This window comes from Ranitomeya imitator, chromosome 5 (genome assembly GCF_032444005.1).
Source record: "Ranitomeya imitator isolate aRanImi1 chromosome 5, aRanImi1.pri, whole genome shotgun sequence".
NCBI lineage: Eukaryota > Metazoa > Chordata > Amphibia > Anura > Dendrobatidae > Ranitomeya > Ranitomeya imitator.
In genome coordinates, this window is record NC_091286.1 from 182,107,834 (window position 1) to 182,125,570 (window position 17,737).

General features: G+C 43.8%; 1 protein-coding gene across 3 annotated transcripts in view; it reads right to left on the bottom strand.

Moving 5' to 3' along the window:
* The window catches only part of TMEM242 (transmembrane protein 242), a 564,077-nt gene that overhangs the window by 110,412 nt on the left and 435,928 nt on the right, over positions 1–17,737 (bottom strand). The window contains exons 4-5 of one of the 3 annotated variants that reach the window (XM_069769393.1): positions 12,763–12,799; positions 8,914–9,035 (exon numbers count right to left, since the gene is read on the bottom strand). The exons of 1 other annotated variant lie outside the window; for it this stretch is intronic. In XM_069769393.1, the coding sequence (XP_069625494.1) occupies positions 8,929–9,035; positions 12,763–12,799 (144 nt within the window). In that variant the 3' untranslated portion in view covers positions 8,914–8,928. Of the gene's footprint in view, positions 1–8,913; positions 9,036–12,762; positions 12,800–17,737 lie in introns of those variants that run through there. One more of the 3 variants, XM_069769395.1, reaches the window with a different exon arrangement.

The window sequence follows — 17,737 nt, forward strand, 5'->3', positions numbered from 1 at the left end:
GTTTTTTTTACACCAGATCCGGTTTTTTTCGCCAGATCCGGTTTTTTTTGCCGGATTTGTTTTTTTCGCCGGATCCGTTTTTTTTTTACGCCGAATTGGTTTTTTTCGCCGGATCCATTTTTTCTTCCGGATCCGTTTTTTTTACGCCTGATCCGTTTTTTTTACGCCGGATCCGTTTTTTTACGCCAGATCCGTTTTTTTTTGCCAGATCCGTTTTTCTTCTGACCGGCGGAGAAAACGGATCCGGCGTAAAAAAAACGTTTTTTACGCCGGATCCGTTTTTTTTACGCCGGATCCGTTTTTTTCCGCCGGCAGAAGAAAAACGGATCCGGCGTAAAAAAACGGATCCGGCGCAAAAATAAACTGATCAGGCGTAAAAAAAACGAATCCGGAAGAAAAAATGGATGAGGCGAAAAAAAAAAACGATCCGGCGAAAAAAAAAATCCGGTGTAAAAAAAACGGATCCGGCGTAAAATAACGGATCCGGCGTAAAAAATGGATATGGCATAAAAAACAGATCCAGCAAAAAAAAAACGGATTCCGCGAAAAAAAACGGATTCGGCGTAAAAAAAATGGATGTGGTGTTAAAAAACAGATCCGGCAGAAAAAAAGTATCTGGCAAAAAAAAAAACAGATTCAGCGTAAAAAAACGGATCCGGCGGAAGAAAAACGGATCAGGTGGAAAAATAAACTGATCAGGCGTAAAAAAATAACGGATCCGGAAGAAAAAAATGGATCAGGCGAAAAAACCGGATTCGGCATAAAAAAAATGGATCAGGCGAAAAAAAACGGATCCGGCGAAAAAAAAAAAATCCGGTGTAAAAAAACCGTATCCGGCGTAAAAAAAAAAACGGATCTGGCATAAAAAAACATCCGGCAGAAAAAAACGGATCCAGCGAAAAAAAACGGATTTGGCAAAAAAAAACGGATCCGGCGAAGAAAATGGATCCGGCGGAAGAAAAACGGATCCGGCGGAAAAATAAACTGATCAGGCGTAAAAAAAAAACGGATCCGGAAAAAAAAATGGATCAGGTGAAAACAAACGGATTCGGCGTAAAAAAAAATGGATCAGGCGAAAAAAAACGGATCCGGCGAAAAAAAACGGATTCGGCGAAAAAAAATCCGGTGTAAAAAAAAACGGATCTGGCGTAAAAAAAAACGGATCCGGCGTAAAAAAAAAATGGATATGGCGTAAAAAAACAGATCCGGCAGAAAAAAACGGATCCGGCAAAAAAAACGGATTCGGTGTAAAAAAACGGATCTGGTGAAGAAAACATCTGGCGGAAGAAAAACGGATCCGGTGGAAAAAAACGGATCCAGCAAAAAAAAAACGGATTCGGCGTAAAAAAAACGGATCCGGCGAAGAACGCGGATCCGGCGGAAGAAAAACAGATCCGGCGGGAAAAAAACGGATCTGGCGAAAAAAAACGGATCCGGCGTAAAAACACCCGGATCCGGCGTAAAAAACACCCGGATCCGGCGTAAAAAAAAATCAGATCCGGCGTAAAAAACGGATCCGGCAGAAAAATAAAACCGATCCGGCGGAAAAAAAACGGATCCTGCGTCTAGACACTACAGCCGTCGGCCTTACCATTGCACCACAAGCTCAAGTGATCCCAGGTACTAATTTTAGCTAATTTTACTAATTTCATGTATCAGAGTCAAGTATCAGACTCAGGTATCAGACTCGGGTATCAGACTCAGGTATCAGAGTCAGGTATCAGAGTCAAGTATCAGAGTCAAGTATCAGAGTCAAGTATCAGAGTCAAGTATCAGAGTCAGGTATCAGAGTCAGGTATCAGAGTCAGGTATCAGAGTCAGGTATCAGAGTCAGGTATCAGAGTCAGGTATCAGAGTCAGGTATCAGAGTCAAGTATCAGACTCAGGTATCAGAATGAGGTATCAGACAGAGTATTTCTGATGTTTGACTTTGATTTGTGACCATGTCCTAAAATGAACACCGTACTGCAGCTGAAAATCACCCCATAGCATGATGCTGCCACCTTCATGTTTCACTGTTGGGATTGTATTGGGCAGGTGATGAGCAGTGCCTAGCTTTCTCCATGCATACCACTTAGAATTATCAACAAAAAGTTCTATCTTCGTCTCATCAGTCCAGAGAATCTTATTTCTCATAGTTTGGAAGTCCTTCATGTGTTTTTTTTAGCAAACTCTATGCAGGATTTCATATGTCTTGCACTGAGGAAAGGCTTCCGTCAGGCCACTCTGCCATAATGGCCCGACTGGCGGAGAGCTGCAGATAGTTGACTATGTGGAACTTTCTCCCATCTCCCTACTGCATCTGTAGAGCTCAGCCACAGTGGTCTTGGAGTTCTTCTTTACCTCGCTCATCAAGGCTCTTCTCCCACGATTGCTCAGTTTGGCTGGATGGCCATGTGTAGGAAGACTTCTGTGGTCCCAAACTTCTTCTATTTAAGGATTATGGAGGCCACTGTGCTCTTAGAAACATGGAGTACAGCAAAACTTCTTTTGAAACCTTAGCCAGATGTGTGCCTTGCAACAAATCTGTCTCTGAGCTTCTTGGCCAATTCCTTTGACCTCATGATTCTCATTTGGTCTGATGCACTATGAGCTGTGAGGTCATGTATAGACAGGTGTGTGCCTTTATAAATCAAGTCCTATCATTTCAATTTAACACAGCTGGGCTCCAATGAAGGAACAGAACCATCTCAAGGCGGATCACAAGGAAATGGACAGCATGTGACTTAAATGATTGTCTGAGCAAAGGGTCTGAATACTTTTGACCATGTGATATTTCAGTTTTTATTTTTTAATAAATTTGCAAAAATTTCTACATTTCTGTTTTTTTTTCTGTCAAGATGAGGTGCAGAGTGTACGTTAATGAGAAAATAATTAACTTTTTTGAATTTACCAAATGGCTGCAATGAAACAAAGTGTGAAAAATGTAAAGGGGTCTAAATACTTTCTGTACCCACTGTACATATAAAACAAATAATTTTTGTAGTTCATACCGCGAGGATATTTATTAGTTAAGTGTAGTATCCAATAGACTTCTCTGACAGAGAGATGTCTCTGTCAGTTGCCCCTAAGTCTAGGATACATAACCTTCTCCATGCCAAAAAACACAAAATGGGTGAGATCTCCTTTGTGAATGGAGATAAAAGTGTTTGATCGCTCCTGAATAAGTGCTGTTGTTGATGTTAATATTTTATATGTGTTCAGCGATTTCTTTTTTTTTAAACAATTGGATGTAATCAGGAACAACATACTTGGTCGGATCATAATACCAAGAAATATCTCGAAAAAGAGATGATAACTAAAAAATTATTTGGTTTATATATATTGATTTTGTCTATTTCTAACACATGTATCAGTGTCGTCGTGTTTTTGCAAAGATGCTGATTTTCTAAAGTAACCATTTCCTCCCTTTTTTGATTGGACTTTTTATCTACATATACTAGTCTCATTTTCTTTTAGATATCCTATGACTAAGGGCACAACTACAGTGCCAGAAACACGTCAGGTGTTTTTAATTTGTGCTTGTCTTTTAAAATGGCGTATTACATTAATATAATCCACTGTAATGTTTGATATTTGTTTTATCCATTTTGGAGCCTGCAGCACATAACTAACCAGTGGACAGGCTTAACCTTTGGAGCCAGCCCATGAAGTGAGGAGCCAAGTGGGCATTGGAAATACATTTCCTTTTTTCAGGTAGATATGAGAAAATATTGAAATTGGATAGACCTATGGTCCTGCATGAAAAAGAATGTGTGTGAAGAAGGGAAACGATACTCGTATAGCAAGTCCTAAAAGTGAACAAATATCAAGTGGCTGAAGGATCCTTCTCTATGGCAAGTGGAGGCATACTTAATAAGAAAAGGAAGTGTAGTTAGACCTGAGGGTCATAGAGAAGATGGCAAGGCTGAGACACATGTTCTCTTATGTGGAATTAAAAATGCAATAGCATACCAAAGGGTGTGTTATCCACATAATTTCAATTGGAAGTTCAGAATAGTCATGAAGGGTCATTATTCTGTCCAGCCATATACCGGTAATTGCTGTTTAGAAAGTTTAGTCATATTTTTTATGTATCCGTTATTACAGACATTGTATTTTTTGTGTGTATTAATCCTTCCTATATTTTATATTATAAGGTAACAGCACCATCTGCTAGCGGTTTAATGTATACATTCTAGCTTAATTTGCAATGTATTATGGGAAGTTCCAAGGGCATTGTCGGATTGTTCCTGTTGCATTGTGGTCTTATTATTACACTGTGAAGGGAACAGCAGCCAGTGTTCCTCCATGCGTCTGAGGAGAAACCACACCGTTTTCTTCATTCTCCTTAAACAGCCTGCTCTAAGCATAGTTGGTAAGCAACTATCTATGTGTTATAGTCCTGGGTAACAGCCTAAATCAGGAAGAGTATACCCAAAATAAAAAAATTTAAACAATACAAAAAGTGATATAAAAAAAATCAAAAATTAAAGTGCAAAAATATAGTATACCTTCCTATCCCTAATCGGCCCTGAAGTCTGATATCCTTCCTACCAGTGGAGGTTGGCACCCTATTATGCGATGTGGCGCCCCCGCTCCACGGCGGCTCTCCCTTCAGTCCCTGGGCAATCCCTATGTTTATCACAATCACAGACACAAAGCACACAATTACTTGTAGATCAATTAGATCCACAATTATTGTATAACCAACAATTCAGCACTAATATATGCGCCAATCTATCTCTATGCTTCTACCCTTCTGCTCCACATAAAAACTATTGTCTGACGTTGATATCAATAAAGACTGCAATGTATAAAGTGCTAGGTCAGACTATAGAGCCAGACGAAAAAAGGCTATGCTCTATCTCAGCTGCCCTTCTGGGTATTACAGGGAAAAATCAATTAACTATGCACCATCATCTACATCTGCATGACAGATACTTCATTTTATAAAGTGCTGAATGTGCAAATATAATACAAAATCATAGCTCATAAAATGTTTCACTTAGCTTGTAGCTTCTCAGCCAGTCTCTTTTTAAGTAGCTGTGCCAATACATCAGATTCTGGCAGATAGGACAATTGTTCCTGTCTGATGCTCGACAGCCTATTAAGGACTATTGGAATCATTTCTAAGTCCCCTGATGAACCCCCAGGGAAGGATATACTGGGAAGAAATGCGTCGGGACCGTAAGGCTGTGTTCACACGTTGCGGTTTTTTCGCGGTTTTTCCCAATAAAAACGCTATAAAACCGCAAAAAAATACAATAAGCATCCCATCATTTAGAATGAATTCCGCATGTTTTGTGCACATGATGCGTTTTTTTTCCGCATAAAAAACGCATACCGCACAAAATCCGGACATGCTCTATCTTTTTGCGGTTTTTTTGCGGATTTCCCACCCCAAAATGCATTGGGAAGTGTCCGGAAAAAAACGCGTCAAAAACGCGGCAAAACCGCGGCAAAATCGCGGCAAAAACGCATGCGGTTTTCTTGCGGATTTCATGCAGAAAATGTCCGGAATTCTCAGGAATTTTCTGCATGAATTCCTGAACGTGTGCACATAGCCCAAGGGCTGATCTATTGGCACAACTACTTAAAAAGGGACTGGCTGAGAAGCTACAAGCTAAGTGAAACATTTTATGAGCTATTATTTTGTATTATATTTGCACATTCAGCACTTTATAAAATGAAGTATCTGTCATGCACAATATGAATAAGGGAATATGTCTGTGGCATAATAACTATGTAGATGATGGTGCATAGTTAATTGATTTTTCCCTGTAATACCCAGAAGGGCAGCTGAGATAGAGCATAGCCTTTTTCCGTCTGGCTCCATAGTCTGGCCTAGCACTTTATACATTGCAGTCTTTATTGATATCAACGTCAGACACTAGTTTTTATGTGGAGCAGAAGGATAGAAGCATAGAGATAGATTGGCGCATATATTAGTGCTGAATTGTTGGTTATACAATAATTGTGGATCTAATTGATCTACAAGTAATTGTGTGCTTTGTGTATATGATTGTGATAGACATAGGGATTGCCCAGGGACTGAAGGGAGAGCCGCCATGGAGCGGGGGCGCCACATCGCATAATAGGGTGCCAACCTCCGCTGGTAGGAAGGATATCAGACTTCAGGGCCGATTAGGGATAGGAAGGTATACTATATTTTTGCACATTCATTTTTGATTTTTTTTATATCACTTTTTGTATTGTTTAAATTTTTTTCTTTTGGGTATACTCTTCCTGATTTAGGCTGTTACCCTTAATCCGCGGCTGGGAATCCCTGGAGGGATGTTTTTTATCTATTTTTTCTTGAATATCGATTGTGATTATTAATAAAGATTAATTTTTTAGGGTTGGTTTTCTGTTTGGTAGAACCATATTGGAATGCAACCAGATTCCTGACAACAGGTCAGAGATACCTACGCCTGAATTGGAATCACATCATCCTCATCTGAAGTGCATAGAGCCTGATTCCCAGCCTTGACCCAGAGACTCAAATTGTCTTGCTCCTTGGGAGAGCTATTCTACGAGACCACAAGGTTAGGCAGCATATCAATGGCTCTCACTAAGCTCCATATGCCCAGAGACTCGACCTTGGGTGCATCATTGTAGGTGAGGACTGTTTAGGAGAAGCACACAAATCAAAAACGAACGTCCATCTCTTCTTCAACCATGTGAAAATCACTACTTCATAAAGGAATTGCCACACAGCACTTCAGCACCAAGTATCTTGGCAAGTCATGCCTACGATGATTGCATCCAGATATGGAATAGGCTGATGCAAGGAGCAAGAAAACGCAAAAAATTTCAACCGATAATTGTAACAAAAGGTATGAGCCTTTGTTCCAGATGATTTTTTTTAACCCCTTTCTGACTTTGGATGGGATAGTACGTCCGAGGTCAGATCCCCTGCTTTGATGCAGGGCTCCGCGGTGAGCCCGCATCAAAGCCGGGACATGTCAGCTGTTTTGAACAGCTGACATGTGCCCGTAATAGGCGCGGGCAGAATCGCGATCTGCCCGCACCTATTAACTAGTTAAATGCCGCTGTCAAACGCAGACAGCGGCATTTAACTACCACTTCCGGCCGGGCGGCCGGAAATGATCGCATCGCCGACCCCCGTCACATGATCGGAGGTCGGCGATGCTTCAGAATAGTAACCATAGGGGTCCTTGAGACCTATATGGTTACTGATCCCCGGCAGCTGTGAGCGCCACCTTGTGGTCGGCGCTCACAGCACACCTGATTTTCAGCTACATAGCAGCGAACAGCAGATCGCTGCTATGTAGCAGAGCCGATCGTGCTACGCCTGCTTCTAGCCTCCCATTGAGGCTATTGAAGCATGGCAAAAGTAAAAAAAAAAAAATATATATGAAAAAAATAAAAAAAATATAAAAGTTTAAATCACCCCCCTTTCGCCCCAATCAAAATAAATGAATAAAAAAAAAATCAAATCTACACATATTTGGTATCGCCGCGTTCATAATCGCCCAATCTATCAATTAAAAAAAAGCATTAACCTGATCACTAAACGGCGTAGCGAGAAAAAAATGCGAAATGCCAGAATTACGTTTTTTTGGTCGCCGCGACATTGCATTAAAATGCAATAACGGGCGATCAAAAGAACGTATCTGCACCAAAATGCTATCATTAAAAACGTCATCTCGGCACGCAAAAAATAAGCCTTCAACCGACCCCAGATCATGAAAAATGGAGACGCTACGAGTATCGGAAAATGGCGCAATATTTTTTTTTTAGCAAAGTTTCGAATTTTTTTTCACCACTTAGGTAAAAAATAACCTAGTCTATGAACTCGTACTGACCTGGAGAATCATAATGTCAAGTCAATTTTAGCATTTAGTGAACCTAGGAAAAAAGGCAAACAAAAAACTGTGTGGGATTGCACTTTTTTTTGCAATTTCACCGCACTTGGAATTTTTTTCCCGTTTTCTAGTACACGACATGCTAAAACCAATGATGTCGCTCAAAGGTACAACTCGTCCCACAAAAAATAAGCCTTCACATGGCCAAATTGACGGAAAAATAAAAAAAGTTATGGCTCTGGGGAGGAGGGGAGTGAAAAACGAACACGGAAAAACGAAAAATCCCAAGGTCATGAAGGGGTTAATGCACCTATGAGCACAATGGGAAAAAATGTGAAATGTTTTCAGTTATCTCCTATACTAATATAGACTCACCCTCACCGGTTTCAGATATGGTGTAGGCCGATGCAAGAAAATGCAAAAAGTTTCAACCTTGATAATTCTAACAAAAGTTATGAGCCTTTGTTCCAGATGATTTTTTGATGCATTTGTGAGCACAATGGGGAAAAATGTGAAATTTTTTCAGTTATCTCCTATACTAATCTAGACTCACGCTCACCGGTTTAAGATATGGTGCAGGCCGATGCAAGGAGCAAGAAAACACAAAAAATTTCAATCTATGATAATTCTAACAAAAGTTATGAGCCTTTGTTCCAGATGATTTTTTGATGCATTTGTGAGCACAATGGATAAAAAAGATTTTTTTATTTTTTTTTATTATTATTTATTTATATAGCACCATTAATTCCATCGTGCTGTACATGAGAAAAGGTTACATACATGATGATACATAATTCTAGCAAAAGTTATGAGCTTTTGTTCCAGATGACTTTTTGATGCATTTGTTAGCACAAAGAGGAAAAATGCGCACTAGTGGAAGGTGCGGTGCAAATGGACATTATAAGGGCTGGAACCTGTCCATATCTCTTAGTGACGCTCCACAATTAAGAAATATGCTATTTTAACTGGCGCAATATATATGTATAAGGCCTAATGATGATAAATGTTGGATATATATGTGTTATTCATGGGTATAAGTGTACCTGGTGTAGTTGGATCCGGACTTGTAAGCGCTCCTGATATAGGTGCGGCTGTTGTGGATATGGTAGAGACAGAATCAAGCCCATGTTGTTGGGAATAGCTTATATGGGTATGGAGTTATGTCATAAGAAAAACCTGGGACGGGTATTAAAATATAACCATACCTGTGAGGGATCAAAGATTCTATTAGGGAGAAATAAGGAAAGAAGTGTTAATTACAACATATTAAGGTAGTTTACATTTAAATAACCTGAAAGAAAAGATGTTTAGAACCTAAGTTTGAATATCATCAAGAGCGAAAAAGTTCAATGTACAGTCCCATTAGGCCAATCACAAAAACCTTGCAATATTGTAGTCTCTGTTGTGTCCTTTTGGTTCAAGGGTTGCAGAGTAAAGATCCAATAGGCTTCTCTCCTACATGGTTCAATCTGTTCCAAAACTTGGAATCTCAGTTGCGCTATGTTATGACGAATTCTTTGGAAATGGTGAGGGAGGGGGAGGTGGTCCCTATTGCATCTTATATTTGACTTGTGTTGTGAAATTCTATCTTTCACGGCCTGAGTAGTTTCCCCTATGTAGTCCAAGCCACAGGGACACTTGATCATATAGACAACATATGTTGATTCACATGTGAAGTAGCCTTTAATAGAGATCCCTTTTCCAGTTTGTGGATGAAAAATCTGGTTACCTTTTTGTATATTGTTGCTGTCACGCCGTAAGCGGCGTTAAAGGGGCAGGAGGGCATACTGGGACCCGCACCTGTCCCTACCACTTTAATGGGGCCCTGGCTTTCCCTTTTCTCAGAGGTACCTATGATGGTTAGGAGGCCCGAGCTGCCAGCGTATCCCTGTCTCCTGTGCAGGCCCTATAAGTGGCCCCCTCTTTCCCCCAGGGAGGAGGACTGCACCAGTGTATTAACACAACAATAAACAGGGTATACAGACAAGGTAACTAAAAGTCTCAAACTCACAAAATGCTCACACAACCACAGAGGGTACACATAGAAGGGAAGAGAAGGAGAAAACTAGGAAGGAAAACAGGTTTCACAAGCAACCAAAACAGCAGACACCAATCTTTGTAATAAACCTTCAAGCTCCAAATATCACTCTCCTTCAACCTCCAAGCCAGGCAGCAGAACTGATCACTGACACTAGCTGTAGTCAAGGCTGGGTCTATATAGAGGAGGAGATTACAAAAATCCACTTCAGCTGAGAGACCCAGCTCACAGCAACTTAGCAAATAAGGTTAACTCCTGCACTGCTGGCACAAAGCAGCCAGGTCAAAATACAGGAGAAGAGCTTCTGTTCACTGTGTGTGAACGAGGCCCACAGCGCTGCGGTTCTCTGGAACCTCTCGGTCACGGTAGCCCCGTGACAGTACCCCCCCCCCTTCTACGAGGGACCTCCGGAACCTAAGGACCAGGTTTCTCAGAATGAGCTGTATGAAATGCCCGAACCAACCTAACCGCATGGACATCGGCAGTGGGTACCCACGTCCTCTCCTCAGGACTGTATCCTCTCCAGTGTACCAGATATTGTAGGGACCGACGAACTAAACGAGAATCCATAACCATGGAAATCTGGAACTCGAGATTTCCATCAACAAGGACCGGAGACTGAGGTGAAGGGGACGGATTGGATGATGCCACAACCTTCTTGAGTAAGGAGCGATGAAAAACATTATGGATCTTAAATGACTGAGGCAAAGACAGCCGAAAAGCAACAGAATTCACGACGGCCACAATCCTATAAGGGCCAATGAACCTAGGGCCCAATTTCCACAAAGGAACTCTCAGCTTAATATTTTTCGAGGACAACCAAACCCAATCACCCACACACAGGTCCGGAGCCTTCCACACATCTCGATCAGCTGCATTCTTATACCTGGAACCCATCCTCTTTAATTTATCAAGAACCCCTTGCCAAATGGACGTGATGGACAAAGAAAACCTCTCCTCTTCAGGCACCCCTGAGGAATCCTTCCTAATTAAAGAACTGAATTCTTGCGGGGTCCGGCGCCGGGGTCTGCGTGCCGGCGCCGGTATGTGCGGTCCGGCGCAGGGGGTTTGCTGCGGGGGTTGTCATGTGTGTGTTGTCATGTGTGTGTGTTGTCATGTGTGTGTGTGCAGGCATCGTCAGATGGGACTACAAGTCCCATCGGGCTCTGCCTGCTACATTGACAGTGACTGGCACATTAGCCAATGATGGGACAGTAGTAGTCCCATCATCCGGCTAATGTGTTGAATGTAAAAAAAACAAAAAAAACACACACACAGTACATACATACATACATACAACACACACTATGTGACATGTAACATGTGACGACATGCACCATGCGACGACATGCACCATGCAACACCATGCGACATGCACCATGCGACGACATGCACCATGTGACGACATGCACCATGCGACGACACGCACCATGCGACATGCACCATGTGACGACACGCATGATGCGACGACATGCACCTGGTAACGACATGCCCCATGCGACGCCATGCACCATGCGACATGCACCATGCGACGATATGCACTATGCGACGACATGCACCATGCAACATGCACCATGCGACGACATGCACCATGCGATGACATGCTACATGCACCATGCGACAACATGCACCATGCGACGACATGCGGCATGCACCATGCGATGACATGCTACATGCACGATGCGACGACATGCACCATGCGACGACATGCACCATGCGACGACATGCACCATGCAACATGCACCATGCGACGACATGCACCATGCGATGACATGCTACATGCACCATGCGACAACATGCACCATGCGACGACATGCGGCATGCACCATGCGACGACATGCTACATCCACCATGCGACGACTGTTGTGAATTCTGTTGTCGAGCTCCCTCCTGTGGTCATGAATGGTACTTCGGCTGGTTCTGTCCATGGACTTCCTCTGGTGGCTGTGGGTGTTTCTGAGTTTCCTTCCACAGGTGACGAGGCTAATTCGTTAGTGGGCTGCTCTATTTAACTCCACTTAGATCTTTGCCCCATTCCAGCTGTCAATGTTGTACTTTTGGTCTGTTCGCTCCTGGATCGTTCAGGTTACCTGTTTACTCCAGCAGAAGCTAAGTTCCTCTTGCTATTTTCTTGTTTGCAATTTTTTCTGTCCAGCTTGCTATTGTGAATATTGCCTTGCTTGCTGGAAGCTCTGGGACGCAGAGGGGCTCCTCCGCACCATGAGTCGGTGCGGAAGGTTTTTTTTCCCCTGCACTCTCTGCGTGGCTTTTTGTAGGTTTTTGTGCTGACCGAAAAGTTACCTTTCCTATCCTCTGTCTGTTCAGTAAGTCGGGCCTCTCTTTGCTAAATCTATTTCATCTCTGTGTTTGTGATTTCATCTTAACTCACAGTCAATATATGTGGGGGGCTGCCTTTTCCTTTGGGGAATTTCTCTGAGGCAATGTAGGCTTTATTTTCCTTTCTTAGGGCTAGCTAGTTCTGAGGCTGTGACGAGTTGCATAGGGAGCGTTAGGAGCAATCCACGGCTATTTCTAGTGTGTGTGATAGGATTAGGGATTGCGGTCAGCAGAGTTTCCACTTCCCAGAGCTTGTCCTATGTTTTTGTAGCTATCAAGTCATTCCGGGTGCTCTTAATCATCAGGTCCATTATTGTCCTAACCACCAGGTCATAACAGACGACATGCACTATGCGACGACATGCACCATGCGACGACATGCACCATGCGACGACATGCACCATGCGACGACATGCACCACGCCGCGACATGCACCACGCGACGACATGCACCATGCGACGACATGCACCATGCGACGACATGCACCATGCGACGACATGCACCATGCGACGTACAGTACATACAACATGCATACAGACAGACATACAGTACATATAACATAGATTACATACTCACCATCACTTGTCACTTTGTTCCCCGAAGCGATTGTCACCTGTAAAAAATATAAAAATAATAAACAAACACTATACTCTCTGATCCACAGAAATCCAATTAAAACGAGTGTCCCACGACGATCTCCCGTGGAGAGCAGGAGCATCAGCTGATGCAACCACTCTCCAGGGGCTTCAGTAACACAATGATGGAAGGTATCCTTCCACAATGTATTCCTACGCCCCTGTGAGAAAATAGTCCTTAGTCTCACTTTATGCCATTGCTGTGTGAGAAATTTTCCCACGCAGCAATTGCCATAAAGTGAAACCAGTGAACTAGAGTAACCTCAGTGATGCACTGCAGGAGCCATTGTCTCCTGTCAGTGTGTCACTGAGGGTCCTATAGAGCAGTGACATCACCCGATTTCACTGTTCTATAGGGGAGATCGTCGTGGGACACTCGTTATAAATTGGACTATGGGGGACAGGTAGTATACGGTTTATTATTTTACGTTTTTTGCAGGCGCTGAAGTATGGTAAGTATGGTTAAATGAAGAATATTAAAATATTTTTTTCCGAATGTGTGCGTGTTTTATTAACCCTTTCTTACTATTGGATTAATAATGGATAGGTGTCTTTTTGACGCCTCTCCGTTATTAACCCGGCTTAATGTCACCTTACAATAGCAAGGTGGCATTAACCCTTCATTACCCCATATTCCACCGCTACACGGGAGTGGGAAGAGAGGGGCCAAGTGCCGGAATTGGCACATCTTACAGATGCGCCGTTTCTGGGGCGGCTGCGGACTGGTATTTGTAGCCGGGGGGGGGGGGGGGCAATATCCATGGCCCCTCTCCAGGCCATGAATATCAGCCCGCAGCTGTCTGCGTAGCCTTTCTGGCTATAAAATATAGGGGGATCCCACGTCATTTTTTGGGGGGTCCCCCTATTTTAATAGCCAGTAAAGGCTACGCAGACAGCTGCGGGCTGATATTCATAGCAGGCTACAAATATTGGCCCCCGGCCGTCTGCTTTCCCCCTCTGGCGTAGAAAATTGCGCGGGAGCCCACGCCGTTTTTTTCCATTTTTTAAAAAATTCAACGCTCATTAAGGCCTCTTTCCCTCTTGCGTTGGTACGGGTCCGTCGCTATGTGTTGGACCGACGTACCGACGCACATTGTGAAATTTGTGCACGACGTGGGCAGCGGATGCAGTTTTTCAACGCATCCGCTGACCATTCTGAAGTGTGAAGAGGAGGGGGCGGTGTTTCTGCCGCACATGCGCGGTAGAAAATAGCGGGTGCAACGGCCAAAAAAACGTTCACTTGAACGTTTTTTCGTGCCGACGGTCCGCCAAAACCGGATCCGTTTTTTTCCGCCGGATTGTTTTTTTCCACCGGATCCGTTTTTTTCCACCGGATCCGTTTTTTTCCACCAGATCAGTTTTTTTCCGCCGGATCTGTTTTTTTCCGCCAGATCTGTTTTTTCTGCCGTATCTGTTTTTTCCGCCAGATCTGTTTTTTCTCATAGAGTTGTAATAGCGTCGGATTGCTCCTGATGGCCACACGTTTCATCCGTTTTTTGCATGATCCGTCAAAAAAGCTGTTTCTGCCCGATGGAAAACACATACAGAGGAACGGTTTTTCTGTCCGTTGAAAAAACGCACAGCGATGGCTATAGCAAAAAACGGATGAAACGTGTGGCCATCAAGCACACTCCGGCGCTAATACAACTCTATGAGAAAAAACGGATCTGGCGGAAAAAAACGATCCGGTGGAAAGAAACGGATCCGGTGGAAAAAAACGGATCCTGCAAATGTGCTTGCAGGATGCGTTTTGTACCCATAGACTTGTATTAGCGACGGATCGCGACGGATGGCCACACGTCGTGTCCGTCGTGCAACGGATCTGTCGTGTTTTGGCAGACCGTCGGCACGAAAAAAACGTTCAAGTGAACGTTTTTTTGGCCGTCGTGCCTACCATTTTCTAATGCGCATGCGCGGCAGAAACTCCGCCCCCTCCTCCCAGGACTTCAGAATGGGCAGCGAAAGCGTTGGAAAACTGCATCCCCTGCCCACGTCGTGCACAAATTTCACAACGTGCGTCGGTACGTCGGCCCGACGCATAGCGACGGACCCGTACCGACGCAAGAGTGAAAGAGGCCTCAATGAGCGTTGAATTTAAAAAAAAAAAAGAAAGCAGAAAAAAATGGCGTGGGCTCCCGCGCAATTTTCTGCGCCAGAGGGGGAAAGCCGACGGCCGGGGGTCAATATTTGTAGCCTGCTATGAATACCAGCCCGCAGCTGTCTGCGTAGCCTTTACTGGCCATTAAAATAGGGGAACCCCCCCAAAAAATGACATGGGGTCCCCCTATATTTTATAGCCAGAAAGGCTACGCAGACAGCGGCGTCCCCCGCATCCAGGCCATGTCGTGACGTTCCGTTGCCAGTAATGCCTTGCAGCCATAACACGTAATGATGTTGCGGTCTCGCGAGAATGCTACGCCATGTTCGGGCATTGCCGCAATGCATTATTTGGTCCGGATTGTCGTGAGTAGGGTGAAAGGCTGGCGCGGAAGGTGAGAATATAATGTAATTTTTTTTTTTGCCTTACTTTTAACATCATATGTTTTTATTATTGATGCTGCATAGGCAGCATCAATAGTAAAAAGTTGGGCACACTTAGACGATTAATGACAGCGTTAAAGGACTGCGTTACACCGCATTATGCCGCGGAGAAACGCAGTCCTAAAACACTATGTGGGCGCTGACTGGAGGGGAGTATGGAGGGGGCACTGACTGGACGGAAGTAGTGGGAGGCCAATTTGCGGCCGGACTGTGCCTGTATATGAGCACAAATAGTGTAAAATAAGAACACACATAATATATACATGCACACAAGTGTATGTAGATGGACAAATATAACCACACATGTACTGTGTAATTTACATATCTAAGACATATACGCAGTGAGATCTCTTTACAGTATATCATATATGTATACTAAACTATACTATGAAACAGATGAAAAAGAAGAAAGCTCAAAGCTTGATCACCATGGAGGTGCAGTGCTTGGTGCTGCTTTTAGCTTGTGACCAAGATGTGACCTCTCCTCATCAGCCTGAACATAGAGGAGGGAGGGGTTTGGGTGTGTTTTGGAGTAGGTGTGCTAGGTTCAGGCTTAGAGGTCTGTGCAAAGCATCATGGAACTTGTAGTATTAGACCACAATAACTCAGGAGAAAGGAAGTTGTCGATTAACCCCATGAGAGCTGGATCCAGCACCCAAAGATGTGCTGCTACAGCATGATAACAGGTAAAATTGCTGAAATAAACACAGTGGATGTTTTCAGTGGCACATAATAGCAAGATTTATGAAAAAAAAAACAAAAAAACTTTATAGTAGTGGACAACTTCTTTAAGGTCCTCAGGACGCTCCCACTCCATGACCGCCTTGACCATAGCCGGATCCATACGAAATCCTGTGGAGGATAAGAAATAACCCAAGAACGGAATCTCTTTGACCGCGAACATACTTTTCTCAAGTTTGTCAAATAGTTTATTGTCCCTGCGTACCTGAAGGACCTGCCGTACATGATCCTGATGGGACTCAAGGTCAGGGGAATAAATTAAGATGTCATCGAGATATAGCACCACACAATCCAAAAGGTTTGACCAAGTTCTCGTAATGTCCCTCTGGAGTATTAAACGCCGTTTTCCATTCATCCCACTCCTTCATCCGAATGAGATTATATGCCCCCCTGAGGTCTAATTTGGAGAACCACTTAGCCCCCACAATTTGATTAAAGATGTCCGGAATAAGAGGGAGCGGGAAAGAATCCCGGACCGTAATTTGATTCAATTCACGGAAGTCTAAGCATGGGCGTAAACCCCCGTCCTTCTTCTTTACAAAGAAGAACCCAGCAGCAATGGGTGATGACAAGGGTCTGATATGACCCTTGGCCAGACTCTCCATGATATAGTCCTTCATGGCCTGTCTCTCTGGGGCAGAGATATTGTATAGCCTACTCTTAGGCAGTTTAGCACCAGGAATGAGATGTATGGCACAATCATAAGGACGGTGTGGAGGCAGCTCTTGACTCCCCTCCTCAGAGAATACATCCTCAAAATCTGAGATGAACTCTGGCAAAACCTGACAACTCAACCCGGCCAGCCGAGTGCCCAGGCAATGTTCCTGACAAAACTCACTCCATCTAGTAATCTCCCAAGTCTGCCAGTCTAACACCGGGTTGTGTAACATGAGCCATGGTAAACCGAGAACTACAGGCGACGGCAAACCCCCCAACACAACAATCTATTGACTCAGAGTGCAACGCCCCTATTTGTAGGCTCACCCCACAGACGATCTGATTGAAAGTCCCCTGGCTCAAAGGTGCAGAGTAAATAGCAATTATAGGTATGGGTCTAGACAACTCTTGAGTCTTAAGCCCATGTGCCTGAACAAACCCAGCATCAATTAAATTAAACCCTGCCCCAGAGTCCAGAAAGGCAGAGATATTGAACCTACTTTCACCAAGACGAATCTCGGCTGGTAGGAAAAATTGTGGTTTACAAGGAGGAAACTAGTACACCCGAGTTGCCAACCTCCCCACAACCCGGGCTCAATAGTTTTCCGGCGGTTGTTTTTTAGAAGGACACACATTCACATAATGACCCCTTCTGCCACAAAAAAAACATGCACCTCCCTTACGCCGTACCACCGCAGCCCCCTTAGAACGAGATGCGCCACGCAACTGCATAAGTTCTCCTAGAGACTCAGAATCTGGTGAGTCCAAATCTGAATTATTCTTGAAAAGCTGCGATTCATTAAGTCTCTGGAGCAGGTGGCAGTCAACACGGATCACCAGAGACATAGCTGCCTCCAGTGTGGTTGGTGTCTCCTGTAGGGCGAACTTAGCAAATAAGGTTAACTCCTGCACTACTGGCACAAAGCAGCCAGGTCAAAATACAGGAGAAGAGATTCTGTTCACTGTGTGTAAACGAG